The sequence below is a fragment of the Nesoenas mayeri genome (genome assembly GCF_963082525.1).
Source record: "Nesoenas mayeri genome assembly, chromosome: 3".
Lineage (NCBI taxonomy): Eukaryota > Metazoa > Chordata > Aves > Columbiformes > Columbidae > Nesoenas > Nesoenas mayeri.
In genome coordinates this window covers 98,142,214-98,155,489 of record NC_137544.1, presented here as the reverse complement: position 1 = coordinate 98,155,489, position 13,276 = coordinate 98,142,214, and the positions used below count along the sequence as shown (strand labels likewise).

The window sequence follows — 13,276 nt, the reverse complement described above, 5'->3', positions numbered from 1 at the left end:
AAATAGCTAATAAAGAAAAAAATAGCATTGTGGTTCTCCTGATTTACAAAAGAAGAGTCTTACAGGACTACCTTGGAAGTTTTCAATTATTCACATTGTTCTGTTGGGAATGAACTCTAGAGGACAGGATAACTACCATTGTTTTGGCTGGCATACAAACTTCATTCAAGGGAAATTAGTGTAACCAAACAAGAGGGATTTTTGTAGCTTAGAAGCCTCTTTTGTGTAAATACATACATGCTTCCATGGATTCAGTCTTGTACTACTGCCAAAAGTATTGGTACAGTAGCTTGCTCACCAGAGCACAAAACAAAGGACATTTGCATAAGATTGAAGTTCATCTGTTAGATTTATTATTTTTGGTATACATTGTATTTTCAAAAGGTAAACAGAGTGGTGTTACCAATGCAGTCTAAATAGTTTGAAGGTATGAATTTAAGCAATAAACCAATGCTGTTTGTTTTTTCTTTTTTTCCTTTGTTCACACATAATTTTAAGCTGTGAAAAAAGCTCTTCCCCATTAGACAAAGAAATCCTGAGCTTTGAAAATTGTGCTTTAATGTCTGAGGAATTACATGTTACCTCCACGTTAATAGCAAATGAGTTCAGTATGAGTACAATGGTTACCGTAAGAATTAATAATGATCGACCACTAGTAATTGTGATGAATTGCCAGACTGCTTATTGAAGTGTTGGGCAATCTACTTCCAGGACTCTGCTCTCTGTGCTTCTGTAGATGTATCTTAATATCCACCACAATTTATAATAAAGCATTTTTCATGAATTTGCCAGAAGCAGCAATGCTGAGTAAACAGTAGCCCTAGTTCGATGGCATGCTTACACACATGTCCACATCTATTGTGTGAGCTTTTACATATTGGCTTCAACTCTGAGCACAAAGAAGTTGTCACTGCAACCTTTAATGCTTCAGTTAATGTGAAAAGGGCATAATAATTTTATATCTTACCCATATTTTTTCTTTCTCCAAGTGCAGTCAACACCCAATCCTAATTTTAAAAGCCTGTGAGTTATCAGAGGTCTTGTCATTCTTTACTGGATGTCTTTTCTTGAGATCAGAGGTCAGTGCTTAGTTGTAATTTTATTGTCTTTTGCCGAGCTCCAAGATCAAGTAATCTACCAATACTGAAAGTCAGTTTGATCATTTGTTTCTTCTGAAACCTGAAATCAGGCAGTGCAATCTTCACTATGTAATAATTTAATTTCAATATAACAATGCTTTTTAAATTTCCTGTCTTGATGAAGAATTCATATACTTTTTTTTCTTCTTCTTCCCCAGCCAATCATTAATATTCAAAGCTTTTTAAAGCCCTTTAATGTCTACATTGTATGATCCTCTGTATGACCGGTGGTCATATTTTGTGTCACTGCTGCTCTTGTAGTCTCAGGCTTGTTTTTTCCACCTGGAGACGCATATTTTTTGGCCTGTTAAGACCAGCATCTTCTGTCAAAGATGCTGAAACCTGCATGTTTTTATTTCCATGACTCAGTTTTACTCTTCATTTTTCTTTATTTTAAATATTTAGGTTAAAATGTTCAAAATATTTAAAGGTGGCAGCATTTAATAAAGAAAAGTGACTTATGTCTATGCCATTCCAAACATACTCTCTTCTGAGCATCTGTCTATCAGCAAAGATTCTCTCAGTGTATAGAGTATTGCTGTCCTTTGATGATACAGACATGAATTCTTCTAATTTATCTAGTGTTTTATTTTACCTAGTCCTGTTTAATTTGATAGTCATCATAATTGTGGGAGAGTTGGGAATACTTGGTACTATTCCTGTGCAGCGGGTATGCACAGGATGTCTCATGACTGAGACATTACTTTGATGTCTAAGGTTCTAAAACTTCTTAAAATTTCTCTTATTCAAGATGGAAAGAGATTTAATTATTTTTCAGCTGTTATTATTATTACTATTATTATTGTTATTGTTGTTATTAATATTGATGTTTATTATATCTTTAAAAAACGGAAATAAAGTTATAGGTGCAGAACAGCTCCTTGCACTTCATAACTGAAGAGATTATAGACAAGGCTTGCTAGACCCAGTGGTTTTGTCAACTTCTACTTGTTTGCGGATGAGAGCACCAGAGGAAGCCAGTGGCATTTCATCTTGCTTGTTAGTTAGCCTTCTTACAGGTCTGTCAAATGGATTAGCTCACCAATGGTGCTGGTGTTTCCTTCTCTTCAGTTTTATGGCAAGTTCACATCAGAGAAGCGAGACTCTGAGACCACCCCTTGGACTGTACCATGGTACTGAGGCTGCCTTGTGGCCCATACGGCTGTTCTGTTCTAGAAGAATCCAAGAAGAAAGACGTAGAACCTGGTTGAAAAACATCTGGGTTTTTTGCACTGTGCTTTCAAACTAAGGTGCACATCTGAATAGCTGCTCCGCAAACCCTGCTGTGCCCCTTCACCCCAGAAGTACGTTGGGTGCATGGGCACAGCAATTGTTAAGTATTGTGCATGGACTGACACTTAGTGGTTGAGAACTTTTTCCTGCGTGGGAATAGGATGGATCTGGTTTGGGATTGCTTTACATTGGTGCCTTTAAACTCTGAAAAGGGTCCAAGAAAGGACTATTTCCACTCCTGAGCAGATCAAGCTCACTGTACCTGCAGTGCATTTATCACTTGTGTGGTGTTCAAATCAAATTTGTGGAATCCGTGTGTGCTGTACAACACTCTCATCTTATTCAGTGTCTACAATAGTAACTCTTAAGCAGAGAATGGAAAACACACTGTCTCTCTGGGAGGGAGATTTTAATTACCTCTTGCCCTAGAGAGAGCTGTCCTCCCAGGTTAGAGCGGAAAGTATTGGAAGGGCAGAGTTGGAAAGATTAGCAAGAGGCTCCTTTACCAGCCACGGTTGCAAATCAATAGAGGCTTTCAGCTGTCAGTGCAACCAATCCCTAAACCATGAGCGCAAATATTTACTTCTATTGAAAACAGAAAGAATTTACAAAAAAAGAGAAACATATTTCCATTCCTTTATTTAGTCGTAGAATCAATATAAATGGTTTGACAATGTAGAGAATTCAAAATGCTCCAGAATAGTACTCACTTGAGCATACAGCTTATTTTCATAGACCAAAGCTTTCAGTCTGCAAGCAGGAAATATCAGCAAAGCAGGTCACTCTTGGCATAAACACTTCTGATGTGTATGTGCTCCTTTAACATTTAATTTTAATCAGAATGGACTTGTATCTCTCCATAACATTTAGCTTGCTTTCTTTTGTGTGACAGAAAGTGTAAAGCTGTCGATAATTTTTAAAGTACCCATTCCTGTGACACCTGCGTGCTATTTTTTAATATTTGCTGAATTGATAATGTTCATAGTAGCAGAGTATACTGTGCAATAAACTGCTTTTGTGGCTGATTAAATGCCAAAGTGAAGTGGAGGAATTCAGCAACTGCAAAAGCCGTTTATTTAGTATATGCCAATGCCATGAACATTATTCCTGTTATACAAGATTTGCTATACCCTAATGTACAGAAGCATAAAAGAAATTGTTTCCTTTTCTTGTGAGGGTTGCAATTGCTGTGCTGCTTCAATCTCACGCTTCACACTGATATGACATTCGGGAATGTAGCTAGGTTGAGTGGCTTGGGAAAGAGGCTGGTTTACACAGTGAATAATTATTTAAAGGAGCTCTTTGTGTAGGAAAAGCATTATGTGGCTGAGTATGCTGAGCTAAATTAACTGCGGTATGCAAATTCTCCAACTTTGGCCATTTAACTTTCAATAGGAGGACTTCCCTTTCGCTGCTGTGGTTGTCTCTTGAGGGCTTTGGTCTGGGGAAGACAGATGTAGTCCTGATTATTGGCTTAACTGGAGACTTGCTGATGCATGTTTGCTTGTATTGCTCTCCCTTGCTGGCCGGTGCCACCAACTGGACCATTGATAAGACAAGAAGCTGCAGCCATTTCCTGTCATTCTTTGCATAACTTCTCTCTGAAGATAGAATTTGGCATGAGCTGTACTTAATCCTGATGTTTCTCTCAAGGGAAAGGGAAATCTTTTTCTTTTTGGTGCTTAGATAGGTTAAAAAAGAATGTTTTCATCCTGACTGGATGAAGGAGCTTCTTGACATATATTTGTTGTGCCATGCTGTTCCTTCGTGATGACATCAGCTACAGAAACTTCCTGCAATTTGACTAAATTCAAAATGAGAAAAATAAATAATTATGATGACTTCATTGATTGCTCTCTTAATATATGTTACACAGGCTGCTTACTAGAACTGAAGGGCTGTGGTGATTATTCAGCACCAAACTTTCATTCCTCTTTCTAATCCTCTTTTTTGTGTATTGATTTAATATCATGTCATTAATTTTCTGACTAAGGAAGGGTTGTAGGCTTTTTAATTCCTTTGTCATTCATGTTTATTGTTATGCTTATAGATGACAATCATTTAATTTACAGACCACCTGGTGTTCTTTTATTTGTATAGAATGAGTTGCAGTAGAGAAAGATGGTATTCCACCCTTCAGATTGAACATCATCAGTTTGCTGTCCATAGGATCTTGAAGAGTTGCAGCCTGCACTCTTTCTTTGCAGAAGTTTACCATTTTTTGCTACAGAGTGAGAAACTAGTAGCTGTTTCTCAAATTTGACTGCTCAGTTGCATACACAAGTGAGCAAACACAAATAAACAAGGAGCTATTTTTATGGTTGTCTTCTTCATTATCCCAGTAACTGGACAGTGGATTGCTAAATGCCTTTTGTTCTGTAAATAGGCCTGAGACTAAAATTTACAGGAGAAATATTTCCGCTGTATGAAATGGATACCACTGACACATTTTAAGCAATGTACCCTGTAGTTACAGTTTAAGTATCATCCATGAAAAGGAAGGTGTTTTTCTTTGTCCATTTTCCACTTCCTATGGTATTACAGTTATAGGCACATGTTCTGTAGTTGTTTTTTGTCCCACACATTAATATTTACTGTCATTGTGAAGTTGTTTCTGATTACAGAACATTGGATGCAATTGTAATAACTCCAGGGTCACTGAAGTCAGTGACTAAGAGGTGATCCTTCCCAGTTTTACCTCTACAGATCACTGTGTGGTAGAGAATGAGGCTGTTAAGACCCTTCCTGTCTTCCAGGTTAAAACCCCCTGTTTCTTTTTCATTCTCAAAATGTTTCAGACTGCAGTTGCCTAAGAACATGATTTTGAGAATACAAACAGCCCTGATACCTAGACCTTGTACACTAAGGGGAGATGCAGTAAGTCCACGTAGCACCTTAGTGCTGGGGACAAAAAAAGAGTTTGGACTTTACTCACCACACTTCCAGTTTTATGCAGGTAAGCCTGGTGCATTGGGGAAATTGTTTAGGAGCAATCAATCCTTGTGTGAAGATTTCCTTGTAATGCTGTTAAGGTCAGTGAGACCTTGGTTTATTTGCCACATAAGTGCTGCTTGAGCGACTTTAGGGTACTCCAACACCCATAGGAACAACCTTATCTTGCACACTAGAGGTTTACCGCATTTTAGGACTGTGATTTCTTGCACAGCTTGCTCATTTGGTACAGATCATACAATGGGGTGAACTAATCAGGGTTTCATCAGCGTTATCCACTTGCCTTTGATAGAGCTTAAACACTTTACTGTAGTAGGTGGTTAGGATCAAAAATAAATGTTCTTTCTGTTTTGCCACTAGTCAAGCTACATGCTTCTATAAGTTTTTGTAGTAGCAGTTTGTTACAGCAAACTTGATCATGTCATTCTTTCGTGGTAGTGCTTGCTAAAGTTGAATGTAAGTCATATGCAAAGTGTACGCAAAGTACCAGTGACTCTGTCAGGATTTGCTTTTCTGATGTGATACTGGGTCTTGATTGAATCCCACAATAATTGCTGTTAAGGCAGATAAGAACTCATGAGGAAATTCATCTCCCAACTACTTTTTTGGGGGCTAGGGGGTTGCCAGAGGACTATAGTCCAGTGGCTGGAATACAGAATTAGGGTAGTAGGTCTTTGTTTTCAGTTTTCCTTCTTTCGGATATGTGACTTAGTCTAGTATTTAGTCTTTTCATCTGTAAAACTGGAATAATAATACTTGCAATTTGAAACAACATGCTTTGAGACCAAGAGTGAAAAGCTCTCAGTAGTGTTTATTACATTCTGTTTGCAGATATTACAAGCAATAGCTAGGAGAAATGAGAATAAAATTAAGCCAAACACACTGATTTAAAAGCAAACTGTTGAATCTACACCTGAACTAGTAAAATAGTCACCCACGTGCCAATGCCTTTCTTCATATAGCTCAAAATTTCCAAGGTTATAACTGTTTAATGGAGGGAAAATGGTTAATTTCTGTCTCTTTAAATTTTGTGGTGGAGAAAATAAGGTGCTTTGATCTTTAAATGACAGCTTCCAGAGTCATTACATTGAATCAGTTAATCTCTCCCAGTAGTTACCTTATTCTCTGTTCCTCATGGGCATCCTCTTTCATGGTCTCAGTGCTGAGCTTCAAATCAATGAACAAACTGTTACTGCTTCCAACACAGCTTGTCTAGTGAGCTTTCCTGCTTTCATACACTGCCAAGCTCTTACCTCAAACCTTGGCACATCAAAGTGGAGAACGGGTCCAGTAGTGCCACATATGTGTTAACCAGGCAGGCTCCATCATCTTCATTTACACTGTATGGCTCAGGCAGTCCCCTGCCTCTTGACAAGAGAGGTTTGTCAGAGACTGCATGTCCTCTCATTCCCAGGTGACATATTCCCAGTGTAAGCTTCATGAAGCATCTATGTTATGTACAGCATGAGGTATTTTATCTGCTAGTGCACAGCAAATGCTGTGAAGTAACACCTGGGAGTTTTCCAAGTTTTACCAGCTAGTGCACATGCTGTATAAGACTCAGGAGCTGAGGTTCTGGACCAGTGTCTATTCTCCTCCCCATGTTATTAATCTGTTCCTTAATGTGAAGAGATTACAGTGTATGGTGAATCTTGTGTGAATTCTGTTAGAGTAATTTTGTGGTTTCAATTGTAAAAGTTAGGCATCTAAAATGTAATAAAAAATAACACCTTTACTTTTCCAGGAAATAAAACAAGATTTGGTAGAAGGTGAACATTTTTAGAAAATTTTCTCTTCTGAAAGGGTAGTACTAGGAATTTTCCAAAGCATTTGGCATGTAATTCTTTTATTAGAAGCCACCTTGCAATAAGCAACAAGAGGGTTTTTTTCCTCTCATAATGATGTGTACTTTATTAATATTCCTAAAAGAGAAATAAAATATATCATCTTTAACTACACTTCACTGAGGCAGAATTTCAGGATAGGTGTTACACCTCAAAAAATAATAACATCATGGTTGCAGAAATAGGTGTTTTGCTGTAGAGTTACAGACCTTAAAGTCTTCTCTGCTTCTTCCAGCAACTTCAAAGATATGACCCTGAAAACAGCAGGTGATAATGTGCATTCCTCTCTTTCTGCGATGCAGGTTTCTTCTCTTTCTACAATGCATCCAGTGTGAGCAGCAAAGCAGCAATAAAAAGCACTGAAATTGGAAATTTCACCTAATGTCATATGATGTGGAATATCGCTTTGGTCAGTTGGGGTCAGCTGTCCTGGCTATGTCACCTCCCAGCTTCTTGTGCACCCCCAGCCCATATGTTGGTGGGATGGTGTGAGAGGCAGAAAAGACCTTGACTCTGTGTAAGCACTGCTCAGCAATAACTAAAATATCCCTGTGTTATCAACACTGTTTCCAGCACAAATCCAAACCACAGCCCCATACCAGCTACTATGAAGAAAATTAACTCTGTCCTAGCCAAAACCAGCACATACTTGCTGCTGTCTGTGCTAATCTTCTGTTCTCTCCTTCCTAAGGTTATAACTAGATCACATGAAGTACTTCAAATTAAGAGTTTTGTTAGATGTCTGTTAGAATGGTGCAAATTGATTCCTACGCTCTGCGAAATTTTGCTTTGCTTTATCAATAATATTTTCTTCTTTTTTTTTTTGATTGTGATTTGGGGCCAGAAGTAACAGAAATCTGAATACAGCATTTGATAATTAGCCAGAGCTAAGCCTTTCTTATATGAGCACCAATAATCTTGTTTGTGTTGTCTTTACTCAACATCACCCTGTTTCTAATTCTCTGTTTAATAGTATTCCAGATTCTGTTATCAAAATCCTTCAGCTTTCTTCAGTACTTTTCTGCCAGGTTTCTTACAAGTCTGATGGCCTAAGAGGTCCTTCTGTACCTGAAATTTAACATTTCTTAATCCCCAAGGGTCCTTTAAAAGTCATTTTATAAATCAAGTTGCTCTGTTTCCACGGCCACCTTTTTAAAGATACTTACATTAGAGGCTGGAAAGAATTAAAGAAAAAGTTCAACTTAAGCTAAAGTATCTTGGTATTACTATTTAGCACTTCAATATTATCTTTGTTCGTTTTGTTCTGTACGTATTTTCATCTCGGTTTTCTGCATTTCTCTGTTCTTTGCAATGTTGGATTAAATCCTTAATTATCCGGTGCCTGGGAGGAAAAGTGACAGCAAATGTTATAGATGAGTGAGTCAATGGCAAGGAAAATAGTCCCACGGATGAGGAAAGCAAAGCTGGTGTACTTCCTACACTGGGACTTCTAGGGAAAGAAGGTTTAGAAGGATTAATAGATGCTCTTACACTACCTTTATGAGATTTTGAGATTCTTAATACAGTTACATATCCTCATTGTGTCAGTCCAAAGTCCCCTCTGTCACGATACTGTGGCAAAAAGCCTTAGAAAATAATTGAGAACATCCTTGATTTGTGTGTGATTCCTCAGTGGAGCTGGTAAGAATAAATATATAGAATAATATACTTTTATTTTAAAAAAAGAAAAACTTAAAAAAACCAAACCCTTAACATCAGTTTAATAAGAGTAAAGCCACAGTATGCATAGCAATGTATATATACATATATATAACATGAATTCTGCATGTAATTTCCAATTTTTTAGCTATAAAGTTTTCTCAGCATGATTTTGTTGTTCTAAAAATTGAAAATGGTGCCTTTTCATAGTCTGACACCAGTGTAATTTATTACTGAAAAAGAAAAGGGAAAACCTGCGTATTTCATCATATAGAGAGTGCAGACAAAACTTGTTTCTCATAGCACCTAATATAGTTAAATACTTCTGAAAACTGTGCACACACAAAATAAGATTTATTTATACTCTGCCTGAATATATGAGCACACCAGGTGAGACACCCTAAGAAAATAAATGGCACTTAGTGATATTTATGCTAATTAGTGTACTTTTGTTAATGTATCTGAACAGCTCCAATTTTGAGTGGAGAATTCACATTTTACTGGTTGAAGCTAAATAGTAGATTTTTCAATGGTTACAACTCCTACTGCAACCCTCACTAAAACTAGAGGAGATTAGATTTTTAACTGATGTACCTTCAAAAATAAAATTTCAGTTAAAGGTCTTACACAAAGTCTGTTTTGATGAAGAAGGACAATCACATCCTCAGATCCCACTTGTTGTGTCTCTATTTCTGCATTCTGACTGTAACAGACCTGTTTTATCTTTCTTTTTTTTTTTCTCCTCTTTTTTTCTCCTCTTTCAGGTCTCATGGAAGCCTCCTGTGATACAGAATGGTGAAATCCTTAACTATGAGATTCGCATGCCTGATCCACGAATTGTCATTACTGGGAACACTTCATCAATGTTAAGTCATTTGGTGACTAATCTTCTACCCTATACAAACTACTCGGTCACTGTAATAGCTTGTTCTGGAGGGGATGGGTTTCTAGGAGGCTGCACGGAGAGTTTGCCTACAAGCGTGACTACACCTTCAGCAGCACCTCAGAGTGTTAGTCCATTGTCTGTGACTCCAATCAGCGAGTCCTTTATTGCCATTTCTTGGCAACCACCACTAAGGCCAAATGGCCCTCACCTGAGGTAAGCTCTAAGTTGCAACTGAGGAAGCAGTTTTCTTCTCCTTACCTAAATCTGACTCATAAAAATCTGAGTGATGCAAACTTCATGAGGTGATCTCTAAATTTCTGACTTTTGGAAGTTCCTCTTTAGAGTTCAGGAGCCAATGAGTGGACTCATGGAAAGTGGGTGTGCCTAGAAGCAGGTGATAGCAGGGTGAGCTTTGAATTGTTTTGAACAAAAGTCAGGATTATTAAGAGCAAGCATGATGTCTGTGCTGTGGTATTTCCTTTGTGGAACAAATTCCAGAAGGCTCTGGGTCTTTCAGATGAGTTCTGTCTGAAAAGCCAGCAGTAGCAAGCACAGGATATTTGCAAAGTCAGAATGGGTTTGGGCTGCAGCATCAGCCACGTTTTGGTGGCAGGTTCAAGCAATATGTTCCACCAACAAAATGACAAGAAAAGTATGAGATCTCTGTGAACATAAGTAATTGACTCATTTGATATTCTCAATACTCTCTGTGGCTTGTTCCACATAAAGAGAAAGTGACCATTTGGAAGTGTGATGATATGAAATAATCTTCAGGATGAGAGTGCATGAAAAAAATTGAAGTTAAAATGCTGGAGGCAGACTCAAAAATTGGAAGTTCAAGGAAGTGCTGGATATAGAAGGTTGGATTCCACAACAGAGGAAGGCATCTCCTCTGACATTGGTCTAGAATGCTGGGGTGGGGACTTTGATTTGAATCTATTGATTACTGAGTGTGTATGTGTGTATATACACATTAAAAAAATATGAATTTGAGTGCATGAAGATTTATAAAGACAAATGTATCTTTATATATGCACAATAAAAAATGTCAAACACATCTTTCATTCTAGTGCTTTAACGTATTGCGAAACTGTGCATGGAGTTATATCTCTGTACTCCATATGTTCTGGTTGGTAGCTCTCTTCTAGGTGCACTGATGGGTTCAATAATTATCATGTAATGCAGTTTCAGTTGCATATGTTATTATAGCACAGTAGCTTGACTATTTCTTCAGGCTTAATTAGGGCACACTACAACTGAATGAAATGCTGATTGCTCTACAGTAAAATTTGAAGTTTTTGAAAAGCAGTCCCTGTTATTCTGGGGTTAACAACATGACCATTTTACCATAGATTATTGAAGTAATTCAGTACGACCTACATCTGCAGACTTCATTTCCTTCATGGTGTGCCATGCTGCCCTCAACAAGAACAACCACTGAAGCAGCTGCTCTGTACAGCATGATGGAGCAAGAAGTCTGCAGCAAGCAGAGTAGCAGCAGCAGCTGCCAGTGGGGGTGATTTACACATGATCACCATTCAGCATTCAAAAGGATTTTGATGCTTTTCGTTACTTGACTATGAAATATATTGGACAGAATATGCCAGGACTGTTCCTAATAAAACTGTTATGATCTCTCTTTGAGTTCTGTTGACAGTGGAGAACCACCCATGTGAGAGTTGTTCTGGGTGTATAAAGTCATCTGAATGTTTTGACAGCATTAGAGTTTAATTAGTTTTTACTATTTGATTTATGAGGTTATACTCACAACTTCTGCAACAATTTGATTTTGCATCACTAAGGTTCGTGGCACAACGCTTGTGTTTGTTGAGCATTATTCCCCAAACTCAAGGGCGAAAGTTTTTGGAGGTTACGCCTATACATCCTTGCTGCCATGGGGCATAGGAAGTCTCAGCTGTCTTGTAGGAGAGCTTCTCAGTTGATTTCTGTTTTGGAAGCAAAGCAAAATCAATGTATGCAGTACCTATTAAATATGGGGTGGTGACCCACACCAAGGCATTCTGCAGAATGCTTAAACATAGAAGGGAACATTTTCACAAAAAGTGCTTAAAGTGAGGGTCTTTAAGATCTGCCTGAGCATCCACATACTTTTGGCTGGAATTTAACAGTAGTACCTTAGCAAAATGGGGCAGGGGGGGAAGACAGGGACAGGGAAAGGATATACACAGCAGCTCAGCACTTTAGGGAATCAGCCTGCGGATTTAAGTGAATATATATGCATATGACCCTAATTTGCTGGGCATCAGTGTAAACACCGTTGCAACTCTAGTTTGATTGAAACTGCAGCTCAGCGTTGGAAGCAGTTCTGGTAGGAAGAGTACAAACATCTGGTGCCTTACAAGGAAAACACCTCTATCAAACTGAAATGAAAATCTTATTTTAGAAAGTCCTGTAAAATGTAATAAAGAATACTAATCGTAAAGATTTTTAACAAATCTATATAATTTTGTTTCCTTTACAGTATAGTTCTGTATGTAATCCCTAGAATGATTAGGAAATGTTATCCCCTTTAGTTTGTGTAGACATTAAGTGACTTAATAGTTGTTAAATTCCATGAAGGGTTTGTATAAAAGACCATGAAGAGTGAGTGATGCAGAATGGGTGACAGGGATGTTTACTGAATCAGGCAGTCTCATGGCTGACCTGATGAAAGATGGGCTTTAGCCGACCTGCTGTTTGGAACAGAGACAGGAATGCAGCTTCAGATACCAATTAAAACCAGGACGAAATAGTTTGGTCTTTCAGGCTCATATCATGAATCTCCACCCAGACACAAAGGTGTCTTGTTAAGGTCCAAAGATGGAACAGCTAACTCATTCTACACTGGTTTGTCACCCGTAATTTACACTGTGTTTTTTGGCAAACACACATTAAACACAAATGCACGCTTAAGTAGCTATAAACAGTAAAATAGGTTTCAGCACATTTGCAAGAAAGAGACACTGTCATTTCATATTCTGGAGCAGTCTGTGTATATCAGATGGCATCAGTCAAGTCTGCATAAGACATTGTTACTAGGCTATTTGGACTTGATCTTCATAGCATTTCCACAAAGTTTAAAACCTGTAAATCATTAAATAAACTCATTCTTTCAAATGGAAGTGCTTCATTTTGCATTTTCAAAGTAGCTTTTTTAAGTAATTGAATGTTTTAAAACATGAAACATTGAAAAGAATGTTTATCTCAGAAAGTTTACAGCTGTAAAAACAAAATAATGTATGGCTTAAAAAAAAAACACAACACAACTGGTTGGGGTTTTTTGGTCTTTTTTTTTTGTATGTGTAATAACATTAGTTGAGATAATCCTGGTGTTCGCTTGTCTTTTGTGTTAGATATGAGCTCCTGAGACGTAAAATCCAGCAACCACTTGCATCAAATCCCCCTGAAGATTTAAATCTGTGGCACAATATTTACTCAGGAACTCAGTGGTTTTATGAAGATAAGGGTCTTAGCAGGTGAGATTACAAAAACTATAAAAACAAATGCTGGCATTTTGTATAGTGTATGTTTAATAGTTCAAAGTATTTCTTGTGTCTTTATGT

The 13,276-nt window shown here is 37.7% G+C and overlaps 1 protein-coding gene across 1 annotated transcript in view; it reads left to right on the top strand.

Moving 5' to 3' along the window:
* Positions 1-13,276, top strand: part of USH2A (usherin) — a gene marked incomplete at its 3' end in the record, with an annotated part of 383,577 nt that overhangs the window by 256,068 nt on the left and 114,233 nt on the right. The window contains exons 41-42 of the mRNA XM_080341535.1: positions 9,592-9,926; positions 13,067-13,189. Coding sequence (XP_080197661.1) covers positions 9,592-9,926; positions 13,067-13,189 — 458 coding nt within the window. The remainder of the gene's footprint in view (positions 1-9,591; positions 9,927-13,066; positions 13,190-13,276) is intronic.